At 45.9% G+C, this 17,572-nt stretch overlaps 1 protein-coding gene across 8 annotated transcripts in view; it reads left to right on the top strand.

Annotated features, from left to right (window-relative positions):
* Positions 1–17,572, top strand: part of WDFY3 (WD repeat and FYVE domain containing 3) — a 237,044-nt gene that overhangs the window by 75,352 nt on the left and 144,120 nt on the right. For all 8 annotated transcript variants that reach the window (XM_084759373.1, XM_084759375.1, XM_084759376.1 and 5 more), the window contains one exon: positions 10,225–10,435. In XM_084759373.1, coding sequence (XP_084615499.1) covers positions 10,256–10,435 — 180 coding nt within the window. In that variant the 5' untranslated portion in view covers positions 10,225–10,255. The remainder of the gene's footprint in view (positions 1–10,224; positions 10,436–17,572) is intronic.

The raw sequence follows: 17,572 nt of genomic DNA, 5'->3' as shown, positions 1-17,572 counted from the left end.
GCTAACCACCATGCCTAAGTTTCTGTTTGATTTTGGCGTTGGAGACATGGCCTCTTATAGCCCAGTTTAGCCTCAGACTCCGCATGTAACCTGGAGACTTGAACTTCTAATCCGCCTGCCACTCACTTTTGAGGGCCGGATTACCAGTGTGAGATAGCCACCATGCCCGGTTTATGTGTTGTTTGAGTGAGATAGCGGTCAGACCCAGGGCTTTGTGCATCCTTGGCAAGTGCTTTGCCACTGAGCCTCATCCCCCACCTGAAATGGTTCTCGATGATTCCTGACTGCGTGCATGGTATTTGACATCCAATATTTGGCACTTTTCCCTCACTGGTTTGCTGTGTCTGATTTCTGTGACCTTAACCTTCCTACAGCCTGTTTTTATTGCCTAGCGTGAGGCCTGTCTTAGTGAGAGTTTTGTGTGGATGTGAGAAGCCGTGTTGTGTATTGCTGAAGAGAGTGTTCCTAATATCTGTAGTGGGTCCAGATGCTTGCTAGCGCTGTTTAGGAGAGACTTCCTGGAGCATATATCTTTTGAAATGCAGAGCTCATTCAGGGTCCTGTGCACACTGAGCAGATGCTCCACCACCGTGCAAGCCCAGCTTGAAGTTTCTCTCCTTAATTCTTGACTCTGGGATTAAAGGCTTGCACCAAGAGAGAAAATAAATGGAAATTCTCCAGGATTTGCTCTATCAAATACTGCATAAGGACCTGAGGCTTGAAGCCATGTCTTTTATTTATTTCGCTGTCAGTCCTGTGGGGTTTTGCCTCATGAGTTATTAGCTCTCACCCACTCAGGAGTGGTGAGCTGACTGCCAACATGGATATTTCCTCCCTTTTTTCCAATGATGGCAATCTGTGAAATTAGTCTAGTTTCTCCATTTTCCCTTTTGGTTGAAGTTAAGATGGTATGCCTTTTGCCATCTCTCTACTTTATTTTTTGTTTTTGTTTTTGTTTTTAAAGTCAAGGTCTCCTTGGGTAGGCTCCTGCTACTGTATCCGGTGTGTAGATCAGAGTGGCTGCAGGCTGCCGGGGTGCTTCCTGCCCCTGCTTATATGTCTAATAAATAAGAATATGACATGAGAAGATGATAAGGTAACAAAGGTACCAGATGCCAGATATTATGTTATAGAGGAGTTTATTAAATGAGCATGGGGAGAGGAGGAAAGGGGGAGGGGTACCCCAGAGAGGGGAGGGGGGACAGAGCCAGACAGGAAGAGAGGGGAAGAGTAAGAGAGGGGCAAGGTAGGTCTGTCCTTTTATATAGCCCTGGGCAGGGCCACGCCCCTGTGGCAAGTAAGCAATGGCATCACAGGTAGCAGGATGCTAACACCTGCCCCTGCCCCTCAAGTGCTGCGATTATAGTCAAGTGTCACCACCCTGGCTATATGTTTAATCATTCGTATTGTATATATGTGCAGTTCCTTTCTCTACATGCTCTCTGTGCAGCTGTGGGGTTTTCACATCATGGCTTGTTACTGATGGTGACACAGTGATTTCAGCGTTTACAGCTGTGCAGTTGTGGCTACCTTGTGTCTGTTATGTAACTTTCCTCTGTTGCTTTTGGTCCTTACCTCCCACCACCACCACCACACTCACCGTTCCCTTCTTACGTTTTCACTCAGCACTCTCAAATTACATTTATTCTTCTTTCTTCCGGATCCCAGGGACATTGGTGATAAGGTTGGGGAATGGCCCTTCCCTCAGTGGGGGGTGCTCTCTTGCCTGGCCTTCTTTGGGGCCAGTATTCTGGGTGGGACCTTTTCTTACTGAAAGTCTTCCCACCCTTTGCCAAAGGCAAAAACGGGGTTTCCTGCTCTGTAGTGTGAGACTGCTGTGAGAGCGCTGCCCTTGAAACCTTCCTAGGTTTTGCCTGCTGGTCCCTTCCTGCTGGCTGCTCTCTCCTGCAGCTCACCCCACTGGGGCTGTGGAAACAGTGCCGCCACGGTTTTCACTGGTTCATGGCTACACGGGCTCCTGATGAGAAGCAGGTTTCATTCCCTTGGTCCAGTCCAAAAAGAGGCTTTCCTGTTTACTCAGTGGCTTCCTGTGTGAGGGTGAGAATCTTGCTTCAGATCTTTTGTGTTAGGATAAACTTGCTTTGCTTTTTCTTGAACTTTTTCCTGCTGCTGCTTCTCAGCACTTACTAGTTAACAACTGTATGTGACAGCATACCTTACTGTTGGCAGCCATGTGGTGGTGTGGGACTGTTAGCCTAGGGACTGGAGGCGAGGATAAGTAGGACCCTGAGTCCTAAGGAGCCTGAGCTGTAACGGCAGCCCTACTAAAAGTCATAACGGAGCAAAGGTCATATGACTCACATGACTTTACACCTTGTATGGTACGCTTGTGACCTCTGCATTCCTATGGGGCAGCATCCTTAAAGATGTACCAGCCGAGAAACCAGTCATGGAACTTCCAGGTTGCTCTCACAAAGACAGTGGTTAGCCTCTAGGAAACAGTGTTTGTATGTCTCCGTCCGTGCTGTATTTACTAAGTGTGCAGTTTGTAAACCCTAAGTTTTATCAAATTGATGAACAGATACTTCTGTTTTTGCTTGAGCTCTTATGTTCTTACCGTACTTACAACGATGTGCTCCTTTTACCTGCACTAGCTTGTTGCTTGAGTTAATTGGTTTTGTGCTTTCTATAGAGACAGGCTTTCATTCTGAAGCCCACGCTGGCTCAGTTCTCATGTCTCCTGGCTTCTTGCTTATTCAAGTGAGCCACTAGGTTCAGACAGTTTTTTTAGGTACACATTGGCCTGTGGTTTGTGATAAAAATGATCCCATAGCTATTCTGGGTACGAAGGCTTGATTAGACAATCTGAAATATTTTTTTTCTTATTTTTCACTAGCTCATTTCTTTTTGTATTCATTGTTTATTTACATCTCTTTTAGATCTGTTTCTGCTTGTTTTGTATGTCATAATATTATTGTGTTATTTTTGTTCTTTTGCTTTGTTATAAATTTATAAATAGAAGTCCTAACAGTACCTTTCGGTTTTTTGAGACAGGGTTTCTCTATGTAACCTTGGCAAGCCTGGAACTATCTGTGCTTCACTAGGCTGGCTTCACAGAAGTCTGCCTGCCTCTGCCTCCCAGTTCTGGAGTGCTGGGATTAAAGGCCTGCCCACCACGCTGTCACAATATCTATCTTAAACGCTATGAGGAATGACAGAATTTTCTCTGCCTTAGCCCAACAGCTAACTTATAAATTGGGAAGTAGTGTGGTTGACCTCATCCAGGTATGAAAGTGAAGAAGGGTTTTGGCTGAACACCCTAACCTGGACTTCAGCAGATTCTTCTAGAATACAGTGTCAGGCCGCCAGGATTACATAAGCACTGAACTGTAACAATTCTTCGTAAGTCTTTGATACAATATATAAGCGCTTACTTTCATAGAGTGCCAGTAATTGTAGGTCTGACCACAAGCATTTATTTCGTAGTATAATTGAATTATACGGATGAGTAATACCAACTAACCTTCATCAAGGTAATGTTCCTGTGAGGTGTCTGTCAGTGACGGTTGTCCTGATAGCAGGATAGCTGGCATAGCCGAGGATGCCAGCCTGGAGATGTCTACAGCACCCGCTCTGAGCTGGCAGTCATATCTGAGTGTTGTCGGGTGCTTCTGAGTCTCTTTTGTGTGCTTCCTCCACCGGAAAGATGTTTAAAGAATTGTAAGAGCAATGAGTTTAGCTTGGAGAATGTTAGGGAATAGAGCTTAACTATTTTGTCCTATAAAAGAAATGGATGGTTTTTAAACATCTTACATTGGCCTAACTCTGATGATGGCCATTGGAAGGCAAAAAGTTCAGTCTCAGAAAGTAGTAATTTGGTGATGATGATGACTGTTGTTGTTGTTGTTATTATTAGTAGTATTAGTATTAGTAGTAGTAGTATAGACAAGTCTCACTCTGAAGTCCTTGATGTTGATGGTCTAGGGTAGCCTTGAACTTACAAAAATCTGCTTGCTTCTGCCTCTAGAATGCTGGAGTTCAAAGAGTGGCCACCATGCCCAGCAAGAATTTTAACCTACTCTGAATATTGTTTATGATAGTAGCACTGGCCATTAGCATCTCTTACAAGCCAGGGACCAATGTAGAATTTGAAAAGTGTGGCTCAAAACTGTATCTAGTTCATGTACTAAATTGTTGCCTTACATGTACTTTTCAGAACCCTCTAAAAGTTTTGTCCTTACTCTTCAAGAGTAAGAAAAGGCTGATTTTTTTTTTTCTTTCTAGAAAAATCAAAAGGAGGAAGTGCCTGAGGAACTGCAGGTCCTTGGTGCAGCTGTTTTGGTTTCTCCTAAAATGAAGGCTAACTTAGCCAAGCTGTTTCAGGTTTGGACAGGGATATTCAAAGTGCAGACTGTGCTTCTGTCATTTAAATAACGAAAATCCTTTTAAAGGATTTTGGGAGGGGAAGTGTAAAGTGATTTTCAGGCATTAACATAATAGGTTAGATTAAGGAATACTGTCTGGATTAAGGCGCATTATCCCACTGACACTTAAATACCCTCCTGTTGGCAGTACAAACGCTTTTTTCTTGTGGAGGAAAGTTAGGGTTTATGTTGAAAAGCCTATTAAACACAATAATCTTCATAATTTAAAAACCCAAACCTGTCAACATTCCTCCCAAAATATAATTCCTCCCAGTTTGTCCTCCCAGTGTGAATCTTGCACATCTCTCTAATCTTTTGCTTTATACTTTTCCTCTTGAGTTGGGCATGGTGGCACAGGCCTGTAATCTCAGTTCTTAGCAGCTGAGGCCGGAGGCTTGCCATGAGTCTAGTCTAGCCAAGCCTGAGCAGAGTAGACTACAGAGCAGTGAGACCCTGTGTCCAAACCAAGCTGTAGTAAGCCTCTTCCTGAGCATCCATTGCAGAATTGGTTCCAGCTGTCTATCTTCTAATATATTACAAGTAACATCTTATTATCTCTCTACTACTAATAGTAGCATTGGGGATGGATATGTGCATATGTGTATATATATGTGTGTGTGTGTGTGTGTGTGTGTGTGTATGTGTGTGTGTGTAGATTTGTATATGTGTGCTTCCTCATTTTGAAAGTCTCTGTAACATTTTTAAGAATTTATATATTTTACTTGATTAAAAAGTTGCACTTGTTAGCCGAGCGTGGTGGTGCACGCCTTTAATCCCGGCAGTCCAGAGGCAGAGGCAGGCGGATCACAATTCGAGGCCAGCCTGGGTCTACAAATCAAGTCCAGGAGAGCCAAGGCTACACAGAGAAACCTTGTCTCGAAAAACAAAACAAACAAACAAACAAACAAAAAGTTGCACTTGTTGGGGCCATGGCAACAGAAGAAATGAATATTTGTTGAATGTCAGTAAAGCACTTAGCACATCATATAGACGTTGTTTGTGTTTTACCAAAGGCCGCGCAGGAAGATGTCACAGGTGAAACTCAGATCCAGGGGGTTATGAGCCTTATGCTCGACCAGTGTTGTGGAGTTTCTCCTCTTCCCTCTGCTTGCTTCTCAGCGTGAAGTTCTGCTTTCCTCAGATGCCCCTCCTTCCCTCAGCCTCTGGGTGCTGGAGGTAGAGTTAAGCACCTACTTCTGTGGTCTTGTTTTTAAAGTGAAAATACATTAATTTATCACTAATAAATTTTCAGAATCCGATTATTCCTTTATGTTAAATAAACATTAATATCACAGTTTCCAAGAGTTACCTAAAATAGATGCATTAATAGTAAGGGCAGTGATCAGAACATAGTAAGATCTGAAAGGCCAAGAGTCCCCTCCAGCCTTATTTTTGTCCCCTCTGGTAATATAGTCCATTTATTTGTCTCCTAGAGAACGTCATTAGAGAGAGGGAACAGTTAACATTCATAGTACAGCAAAAATTATATGACTCATAGGAACAAGCTCTAGTAAAAGACTTCTGCAGTGAGCCCTGGTGAGAGGTGGAAGACACAGGGCAAAGCAGGCCTGTGCTCGTGCATTGGATGGGTTAATGGAACGTTCACATGCTGTAGAATCAGTTCAGTTGCTATCCAAATCAAAATGGCCTTCTTCACAAAACCAGAGATGAATAAACAACTGAGAGTGAACAAAGCCCCCAAATAAACAGCCACAGCAGCAAGTGGGAGAGCCGGTCCTTGCTGCTGTCCAGCTGTGCAGGAGGCGGGCAGGACTCCGATCCAGGCTGAAGGCAGAGGCTGATGCTCAACATGACAGGATCTACTCTTGCCTGAAATAAAGTCAAAATGAAAATCTTAAAATTCCCATAACCCTAGAGATTTTCACATCTTACAGCCGTCTTGAAGAAAAAAACAAGAACAAAGCTGGAGACTTTATATTTCCTGGTTCCAAAATATATCACCAACCTACAGTAGAACTGAACGACAAAATAAAGAGTGAGAAATAAGCTCATGGGTAGTGGCAAACTCAACTTCCTTCAACAAAAGTACCAAGGACACATAATGAGCAGCAACAGTCTCTGTAACAAATGTTTTTAGGGAAAGTGGGCACCCAGAGACAGAAAACTGACATTGCATTCTTACTTTACAGGATCTGTAAAAACCAAGTTGATCCAGGTGTGTAATCTCAGCACTCTGGGAGGCAGAGCCAGGTGAATCTCTGTGAGTTCGAGGCCGGCCTGGTCTACAAAGTGAGTCCAGGACAGCGAAGGCTACACAGAGAAACTCTGTCTTGGAAAATCAAAGAACAAACAAATGAAAACCAAGTCGAAATACTTTAAGCTAGAACCCAAAAGCTACTAGGGAAAAGCAAGTAAAAGCTTTTTGCTATCCATTTAGGAAATAATAATGTTGGGTATGACACTAAAAGTATAGTCAACAAAAGCAGTCAGATGAGCATGTATAAGATGTGAACCTGTCTGCACAGCAAAGGAAACAATCAGGAGGGAGCAATCAGGTGTGAACAGAAGGCCCCCATGCAGGAGGGAACAATCAGGTGTGAACAGAAGGCCTCCATGGAGGAGGGAACAATCAGGTGTGAACAGAAGGCCTCCATGCAGGAGGGAACAATCAGGTGTGAACAGAAGGCCTCCATGCAGGAGGGAACATTCAGGTGTGAACAGAAGGCCCCCATGCAGGAGGGAACATTCAGGTGTGAACAGAAGGCCCCCATGCAGGAGGGAACAATCAGGTGTGAACAGAAGGCCTCCATACAGGAGGGAACATTGAGGTGAGAAGAGACAGCCTCCATGCAGGAGGGAACAATCAGGTGTGAACAGACAGCCTCTGTGCAGGAGGGGACAATCAGGTGTGAACAGACAGCCTCTGTGCAGGAGGGAACAATCAGGTGTGAACAGAAGGCCTCCATGCAGGAGGGAACGTTCAAGTGTGAAGAGACTGCCTCCATGCAGGAGGGAACAATCAGGTGTGAACAGACTGCCTCTGTGCAGGAGGGAACAATCAGGTGTGAACAGACAGCCTCTATGCAGGAGGGGACAATCGGGTGTGAACAGACAGCCTCTATGCAGGAGGGGATAATCAGGTGTGAACAGACAGCCTCCATACAGGAGGGGATAATCAGGTGTGAACAGACAGCCTCCATGTAGGAGGAAATACCTGTACCTGCGTGTGCCTGTTAAGAGGTCAAGATCTCAAATATAGAAGAGATTGAAATAATTTAGTAGTAACCCAATTAAAACCTGAGCAAATTATCTGGACAAATATTTCATTCCCATGAGTGAGGTTTATATGAAAATATGTTCAGCATCACCCAGGTATCAAGAAGATGCAAGCCCAAACCATGAGCTGCACCTGTACCTGTATCTGGTAAGGTGGCTGTCTTATTGGCCAGGAGTAAGAAAGACAGACAGCCTCTGTGCACTGTTGGTAGGAATGTAAACTGATAAATGCAATGTTCCAGCAATCCTACCTCTAGATATTGCAAAGAAATCAATCTCGGAACCTCCATTCCCATGCTTGCCCGAGGGCTATTCACAATAGCCAAGATATAGAAACAACCCACACGCCTCCTCATGTGGTTTGAATGAGAGTGGCCCCCATAGGCTCATATATATGAATGTTTGATTATCAGTTGGTAGACTGTTTAGGAAATATAATCCATCCATCCTCACACCCATCTATCCATCTTCCTTCCTATCTATCTATCTATCTATCAATCATCTCTCAATCATTTACCTACCTACCTACATACCTACCATCTTGTGGATCAGTTCCTGATCCAGTGCTGTCCTTGCCTCCTGATGATCATGTGAACCTTTGCTTACATAAACTGTAAGCAAGCCCCAATCAAATGCTGTCTTTTATCATTTGCCTTGGCCCTGCTGCCCCTGAACAGCCGTAGAACAGTCAAAGAGAACGGCGTTAGTATGGATAGCCAGTGGAATATTATTCAGCCATAGAGAACACAGAAAGCCTTTCATTTGCAAACAGTACGGATGTGCCTTGAGAACATTATATTGAGTGAGAATTAAGGTGGCTTTGCAAGTCCAGATACTGTATGCTGTCAGTATGTTGACTGTATGACAAGTCAGCAACAGTCAAAAAGTAGGATGGTGGTTGTCAGAGTCCAGAGTTTGGGGGGAAGTGGAGGAGCTGTTGATCGAGGGTGCAAAGTTCTGGACGTCTGCCATACAGCACTGTGCCTATAGTGGTAGCACTGGATGGTGTAATCAATATTTATTTGCTAAATGCATAGATGTGCAGGTCCTCACCATGTTTTTTAAAATAAGAGTTTGTTTGTGTGTGTGTGTATTTATGTGCACCATATGTGTGCAAGTGCCTATAGAGGCCAAAAGGAGGCACTGAAGTTACAGGTAGTTGTGAGCCGCCCAGTGTGTGTACTTAGTGATCACTTCCAATTTTATTTGTGATGTAGAGGCTTTCAGGGCTGCAGAATACCAGCACATTCTTAGGCCTCTTGAATGTATTTGCTGAAATCTTCTTATTAACATTTGGCAGACTTGAGTTGTATTTTCCAAAAATGAGTATGTTGTACAGCCTTGAAAGTGGACTGATTTTGTTTGTTACTTTGTAGTTAAGTGTCTTCCTCCTGTTGCCTGTCTGTCCCAGCACTCTTTCCTGCAGCGGGGCACTAGGGCACAGTAGGGACGCCACACACCCTCAGCACAGTCCAGGCAGAGCTCTGGACAGCATGGCTGCCCCTCACCTGGGAGGCGCCCTTTCTTCATGCCTTTCTGCCTCATGGGAGACAGAGCGCCAGATGCAAGCCTGTGGCTGGACCCCCACAACAGCTTCAGCTCCTTGTTCTCAGAGTTCTGGGAACTGAGTGGCGGGTAGCAGCTCAGTCCCTGCGTAGATGGAGCCATTCACGTAAATAAAAGCAGACCGTGTCCCCTTCTAACAGGCCATTAACAACCTGCTTTTCACCCAGATTGTCCTTATCCTGGTGTTCTCCCAGACTTCCTGGTTCCTCTGTTAGACTTCCTGGTTTTGTGTCTGAGATTAGCTAATTGCCGGCACAGCTGGAAGGGACTGAGTGGCTGTTGGTACTTTCTACAAGTGTGGTTGAAGTCAGTGCTTAGTTTACTGACTGTGGGTCCACCATGCTGTTGTACATAACTGCACATTGTCCACTCATATGTCCTTACCCGAAATGCGCAGCCTCAGAGTTAGCCATCCTTACACACGTGGTCCATTGGCTTCTTTGCTATTTCTTTTAAAAATGTCCATCGCTGTAATGAAGTAATAAGAGTTAAACGTTTCCAAGTCAACTTAAGAAACGGGCTTGGAACCCTAACCTCAAAACATCCAAAATCAATCTTTTTATATTTACAACATGAAAGGGGATATCGTTACACTTAACTCATGTGTTTTTAGACTCAAAAATTGCTCAAAATTCTTCACATCAAAGCATCAAAACTAGAAACTTTGTGGATCTTGATTTTGGGTGTTTTGAGGTTAGGGCTCGCTTTCTGACTTTCTTCTTTTTCCATGTGCATAGCTGTTAAGCCACATGGTAGTAATAAAGTTTGTGATCCCTTTATGATTTGAATTTGCTATTATATGAGTCAGAAGCATTTTTTTTTTTTACTCACCCCCGTTATATTGTATGTAAGTTTCGGAGCTGTATGTAGTTGGGATTGTGTGGCTCATAGGGTTGTTCTGGGGGTTTATCAACAGTAGCCCTGCATTTAAAGAGGAAAACCGTTTAAAGAAGATTGTTCAAACTGCTCACATGCTTGCCTGTCCGAGGCAAGGCGGGACCATGTTGACTGTTCATGTCCTGACATTTTCCTGCAGGAACAGAAGCGTGTTTCACCCACCAGCCAAGATGAACATGGTGAAGAGGATCATGGGACGGCCTCGGCAGGAGGAGTGCAGCCCGCAGGACAACGCCTTGGGCCTGATGCACCTCCGCCGGCTCTTCACCGAGCTGTGCCATCCTCCGAGGCACATGACCCAGAAAGAGCAGGAGGAGAAGCTGTATATGATGCTGCCGGTGTTCAACAGGGTGAGTCCAGCTTGCCGAGTCCATGCCTTCCTGGACTGCCGGGAAGGTTGGCGGTGCGTCCCAGGTGGGTCTTGTAGTCAGTCACCTGTAGTCACAGCACCCGGGAGTCTGAGAAGGTTGCAGGTTCGAGGTCAGCCTGGGCTACAGAGGGAGACCCATCTCCAAAACTTTTTTTTCCCCCCGCTCTACATTTCTGTAGTGAGAGAGGGTGCCTGGCGTAGAAGTGGAAAGCGGCTGAGTTTAAGGAGAGGGAAGGTTGTTGGTTGCCATTGTGTTATTCCGTTGTGCTTCTTAGTCTCTCTGCCATCCACTCTCTCTCCCTCGTGTCCTTTTCCCCTCCCTCCCTAGTTTCTGATCGACGCATCATCTTTGTTTCTGTATTGTCCTCTCTGTCGGCACATCTTCTGGGAACTGTCCAGGCAGCCCTCTTCTCCTAATGGTCCATGCTGGTATTTAAGGGTAAGAGGTTGATGTGTGGAAAGGTGGGGGCTCAGGTGGCACGATGCCGTGGCTCGGTTACCCAGCTTACATAGACGAGATCTCTCCTAGTTACAGCATCCACAGGGCTCGTTCTTAAATGGGAGCAGGAATCTTTCATAAGCTTGGCGGCCAGAGTTTTCTTAAAGCCACCTGAATCCTATCAACCCCTGGATATGAGATTGATTGTTTATATTAAGTACACAGATGCTCATTTAATCTTCATTTTTTTTTTTCCTGTACCACTGCCTTGTCCTCGGTCTGTACTAGTGTCAGAAACTTTAGTTGTTTATTGCACTGGAGAGAGGCAGTCATCGTTTTCTAGGTTGTAAAATAAAAATAAGATTATCCACCTACAGTGGTTGCTTTTATAATTACTGTGTTAACAATCTTGATCAACGGAACTTAAAGGGAACTTGAGGTTCTGGCTCACAGTTTGAGGTCACAGACTGTCATGGGGAGGGAGCTGCGGAGGCAGGAGCTCGAGGAATCTGGTTACATTGCTTCCACAGCCAGGAAGCAGAGAGAAACAGCACTCAACTCTCAGCTTGCTTTCCCACATGCTACTGAGTGCATCTTCATACCGCAGTCAGTATAAACTGGGTTCACACACCCAGAAGCCAGCCTAACCAGACAGCTCGCACAGGTGTGCCCAGAGGCCAGCCTAACCAGACAGCCCGCACAAGTGTGCCCAGGGGCCAGGCTAACCAGACAGCCCTTACAGGTGTGCCCAGGGGCCAGCCTAACCAGACAGCCCTCACAGGTGTGCCCAGGGGCCAGGCTAACCAGACAGCCCTTACAGGTGTGCCCAGGGGCTAGGCTAACCAGACAGCCCTCACAGGTGTGCCCAGGGGCCAGCCTAACCAGACAGCCCTCACAGATGTGCCCAGGGGCCAGGCTAACCAGACAGCCCTCACAGGTGTGCCCAGGGGCCAGCCTAACCAGACAGCCCTCACAGGTGTGCCCAGAGGCCAGCCTAACCAGACAGCCCTCACAGGTGTGCCCAGGGGCCAGCCTAACCAGACAGCCCTCACAGGTGTGCCCAGAGGCCAGCCTAACCAGACAGCCCTCACAGGTGTGCCCAGAGGCCAGCCTAACCAGACAGCCCTCACAGGTGTGCCCAGGGGCCAGGCTAACCAGATAGCCCACACAGGTGTGCCCAGGGGCTAGGCTAACCAGATAGCCCTCACAGGTGTGCCCAGGGGCCAGGCTAACCAGACAGCCCTCACAGGTGTGCCCAGGGGCCAGGCTAACCAGACAGCCCTCACAGGTGTGCCCAGAGGCCAGCCTAACCAGACAGCCCTCACAGGTGTGCCCAGGGGCCAGCCTAACCAGACAGCCCTCACAGGTGTGCCCAGGGGCCAGCCTAACCAGACAGCCCTCACAGGTGTGCCCAGGGGCTAGGCTAACCAGACAGCCCTCACAGGTGTGCCCAGGGGCCAGCCTAACCAGACAGCCCTTACAGGTGTGCCCAGGGGCTAGGCTAACCAGACAACCCTCACAGATGTGCCCAGGGGCCAGCCTAACCAGACAGCCCTCACAGATGTGCCCAGGGGCCAGGCTAACCAGACAGCCCTCACAGGTGTGCCCAGGGGCCAGCCTAACCAGACAGCCCTCACAGGTGTGCCCAGAGGCCAGCCTAACCAGACAGCCCTCACAGGTGTGCCCAGAGGCCAGCCTAACCAGACAGCCCTCACAGGTGTGCCCAGAGGCCAGCCTAACCAGACAGCCCTCACAGGTGTGCCCAGAGGCCAGCCTAACCAGACAGCCCTCACAGGTGTGCCCAGAGGCCAGCCTAACCAGACAGCCCTCACAGGTGTGCCCAGGGGCCAGCCTAACCAGACAGCCCTCACAGGTGTGCCCAGAGGCCAGCCTAACCAGACAGCCCTCACAGGTGTGCCCAGAGGCCAGCCTAACCAGACAGCCCTCACAGGTGTGCCCAGGGGCCAGCCTAACCAGACAGCCCTCACAGGTGTGCCCAGAGGCCAGCCTAACCAGACAGCCCTCACAGGTGTGCCCAGAGGCCAGGCTAACCAGACAGCCCTCACAGGTGTGCCCAGGGGCCAGGCTAACCAGACAGCCCTCACAGGTGTGCCCAGGGGCCAGGCTAACCAGACAGCCCTCACAGGTGTGCCCAGGGGCCAGGCTAACCAGACAGCCCTCACAGGTGTGCCCAGGGGCCAGGCTAACCAGACAGCCCTCACAGTCGTGCCCAGGGGCCAGGCTAACCAGATAGCCCTCACAGGTGTGCCCAGGGGCCAGGCTAACCAGACAGCCCTCACAGGTGTGCCCAGGGGCCAGGCTAACCAGACAGCCCTCACAGGTGTGCCCAGGGGCCAGGCTAACCAGACAGCCCTCACAGGTGTGCCCAGGGGCCAGCCTAACCAGACAGCCCCTAGTGGCTCTAGAAGACAGTGAATTGAGGAGTGAGTAGGGGGATGAAAAGAATATCCTAGTCTCTGATAAATTTGAAAGAAATTAGAGCAAAATATATTTACGCTTTGATCACTTCCCCTGGTGTGGGGTGTCTTACCATGCCACAGAGGAAGAGGATGCAGGCAGTCCTGATGAGACTTGATAGGTTGGGGTCAGTTGGTAGGGGAGAACAGCTCCCCCTCTGGGAGGACTAGGGGAGGGGAGTGGTGGGAGGGAGGGAAAGAGGGTGGGACCGGGAGGAGACGAGCGAGGGGGCTACAATTGGATGTAAAGTGAATAAATTAAAAAAAAAAGAAGAAGAAGAAGTTGTCTTAGTCTGGTGTTACTATAACAAAATACTTGAGGTTTGGTACTTTGTGTAAGAAAGAGGTTGGGGGATCTAGACAGCAAAGGTGCTAGCAGCCCAACAAGGGTTTTCCTTGCTGAGTCATGCTAGAGAAGCAAAAGGCAAGAAAGAGTTTATTTGGTTTATGGTTCTAGATCTTAGTCGATCATTGACGGAAGTCCGTGAAGAAACTCACACAGGAGCAGAAAAAGGAACCATCGAGGGGTGCTGCTACCTGGCTAGTTCACCCTGCTTTCTTAGACAGCCCTGGACCCTCCCACATCAGTCACTAAGAAAATGTCCCCACACACAGACTTGCCCAGCGACCACTGTGATGGAGGCCGTTCCTCATGTGAGGTTCCTCTTTCTTGGGGACTGTGGTCTGTGTCCAGCTGGCAAACCCAGCAGCACATATGGAGGTTTAGGTTTTTTGCTTGTTCACAGGATTTTCTGGTTTTTGTTGTTGTTGTTTGTTTGTTTTTAAAGAATAAAAAGATTCATGCTTGCTAATAAAAAATAAGAGACCAAGGCAGGGAGAAATTTGTGAATTTTCAAGGACAGTAAACTTAGATCAAAGAAAGAGAGTGTAGCGTCAATTACAGGTGGGTGAGTGAGCGTGGGACAGAGGAAGTGACTGAGCTCCTGCATAAAACAGATTTGTGGTGGTGTTGGGTAAGATCTTGCTGGTTGTCACTGGCAGAAAATGTCCTTCACGGATCTGAGGTAAGTAGACGGAACAGGTAACGGAAGGAAATTTTATTTTTTGAGATATTAGTGTGGACAGCGAGAAGCTATAACAGTCTAGCAGTCTTGAGAGTGTAGGGAGCATTGGAGGTGGTGGATCTGCGCTGGGTCTTGTCCAGACTGTCCTGTTGGGAGGTAGGAGGTGCCTGGTGTCTGGGATTGGTGACTTGCTGGATGGTCAGTCAGAGTAGCTGGAGTGGAAGGAGCAAGGAGCAAGATGGTTGCACAAATTGATTGGGCTGTGTTCCATAGAGTGCAAAGATAATAAAAATGCCAACACATTCAGAGAGCACACGTATGTTTTTGTTTTGTTTTGTTTTGTTTTTTCTTTTTTCTCCCTGCCAAGAATGATGATGGAGGAAATGGTAGAATGAGAGCACAGGAAGAGGTAGTAAAGGTTTAAAAACAGCGGAAATTGGCTGTGAGTGGGTCACTGTTTCAAGCCCTGTTCAGAAAAGTCATTCGTTTTATTGGAACCAGTTGTAAAATGTGGTTGTTTTTCTACTTCATATTTGTCGTTTAAAAAAAAAATAACATTTATGATCTACTACTGGCTACTGATTAGTTTAAGATAACTCCTTTCTCTCAGACTGAACATTTCAAAGGAGTGATATTTTGAAACGGGTACGAGAACTGCCTTCAGCTCTTCTGTTGCAGTTCTCTGGGTTGGAACGCAAGTAAAGTTATTTTTATAAAACTGTTTTTGTTTCTCTCTTAACCTAGCCATCACCCAAATAATCGAGACTCTAACATATTTGCATCACAACACACCATGCAGCATTTATTACTTTATTCTTGACCCTCTAAGCTAATCTGGCTTCTTCTTTACCAAAATTCCTGAGTACTTGTGCTTTGTGTTTTTCCCTTCTCCAGCTCCTCTCCTGGGGATGAATCCCCTACCTCCTCCTCTAACTCCTCCTCCCTGGCTGGCAGGAAGTCCAGCCCTGTTCTCTCCCCTGCTTTCTGATTGGCTATAAGCTGCTTTGTTGGCATATCAGGGGACAGCTGGGGAGCAGTGTTTATGCAATATTGAGACAGGAGATTCTCAGAATAAGGATTGCAATTAGATACGGGTCGGGAGCACAGACACCAGCATTTGAATTACACAGTAACCCTTAGGCCTACAGAATTCAGAGCCTCCTGTGTTCAGATAAGTAGTCTGCCCCTGCTCCTAAGTGATATCTGTAATGTGTTGTCCCCTTATACACATACATACATGCATGTATGTGTGCATCCTTGTGTGTGTGTGTGCACATGTCCAAGTGTGTGTGTGTGTGTGCGTGCGCGCGCTGTGGACAGGCCCCTTACATGCTTAGGCAAGTGTTCCACCATAGAGTTACACTTATCTTCCTAGAAAATTCCCAAGTAATGTAAAGATTGAATGTTATTTCTATACCATCATGATCAATTAAAGTATATACAAATTATACTCATTGTGTGAGCAACAACAATCACAAATTACATTTCCTTTAAATCTACAAATCTATAATCATTGTTTAGTACTGTTTGGCCACTTGTGAGTGAACATTCTGCGCCAGTAGGAAATATTTGAATGAATGGCTCAGTATGGTGTTATGGCCAAGTATTCATACAGTGTTTACTAAAAACAAGCTGATTTTTGTGAGTTTGCTTGATTTTTGTTTCGTGCAGAGTAAATCACCATGGTCAGACACAGTCCTCTTTAAAGGTTTGCTGTAAGTGTTACTTCACATGGGATTTTCTACGTCAGCAGACATGGCTTGGGGCTGACATGTGCCAAGGAGTTCTTCTGGGCCAAGCTTCATGCAGAGTTCTTGAAAAGCCCCACCCCCACCCCACCTCCATCCTCATGGGCTTCACCGTAGTCCTGCAGGGCAGCTGCTGTTATCCCCTCTCAGGCCACACGATTATGGGGAGTCTGAGAACAGAGGATAATATTTACTCGGCATTCTAAAAAAATAATTAACCTTTATGTCCAAGAGCAAAATCTCACAGAGGAAATACTTAGAGTTAAACCCTCGGAATGAATAGGTCTTTATGTCTGAAATTTTATAAAATGCCAGTGTTAATTACCATAGCATATCATCATATTATTTTGAAATGAATATTTATAAACTTGATCCTCAAGAAATTCCTCTTGCTTTTGAAATTATTTCCAATTTATATTTGAGAAGTATCCAAGTTGAAAACTGTCCAAATCCCCTACAAGTGATGTTTGCTTTTACAGTTGTTGGCTTTAGACAGGGACACACGTGTTTAGAACCAGCTAAGAAAAAGATCCCAAATTCAAACAAATGATCTGTTCATGGTGTCTTTTATGTCCATAACAATTTATTTTAGAACTAATGATGGACAGTTATTGTAACTTAATTTTACATATCACATATATTTAGGAAACAAAAGATCCTGTGTAGAAGATTTTTGTAAACATTACAGCTTCTTTTATTAGTTATATCTACTTCTTATTTAATAATATCATTCAGTGACAAATATAGACTGGGCTCCTAATTTATGCATATCATTAAATAGCACCATTAATTTCTTTTCTCTGAATATGCCAAAAAGAACTTACTTTTAAGTACCAAGAAAAATTTCAACATTTAGATAGATATTAGAAATTGCTGTTTTAAGGAGGCTTAGGGAATAGCATACCTCTCACATGAGTGGGGCCTAGGATTGATTCATAACACTGCTAAAATTAAATAACCCATAAAAATGTCCCCTTTAACAACAAGCCAAGCTCTGTCACTCCCCACTATAGTGTGCATAGTCACCAGAATAGGGCTTAGACGAAGTTTAACTGATAAAATTATACTGAGTGCTTCTTGGAACCAGACTGGCCTCATTTGTAATCTTGTCTTCTCTCTACATAGTGGCATAGGTTAATGTCATTGACCTTAATTCCCTTAACTGTAAAAGAGGATGCTCCCAGCACCTGCCTGCTCTGTAGAGTTTAGTGAAATGTTAACAACGTGTTAGGTGTTTGAACAGTGCTAGAAACACTGTAAATCCTTGTTATTTCTAAGTATTCTTATTATTGAACACAATACACAGTGCTTTTTGTTTTTCTTATCTGTCATTCCTCCCCGTCCTCCAGACTTGGTCACAATTGTTACAAACTTATCACACAGCCGCCCTTTTCTGATTCGAATGCACTAAGAGTCTCCTTGACTCTC

This window comes from Acomys minous, assembly GCF_964271855.1.
Source record: "Acomys minous genome assembly, chromosome: 15".
Classification (NCBI taxonomy): domain Eukaryota; kingdom Metazoa; phylum Chordata; class Mammalia; order Rodentia; family Muridae; genus Acomys; species Acomys minous.
The sequence above is the reverse complement of the archived record's forward strand: the minus strand, read 5'-3'. Positions and strand labels throughout refer to the sequence as shown.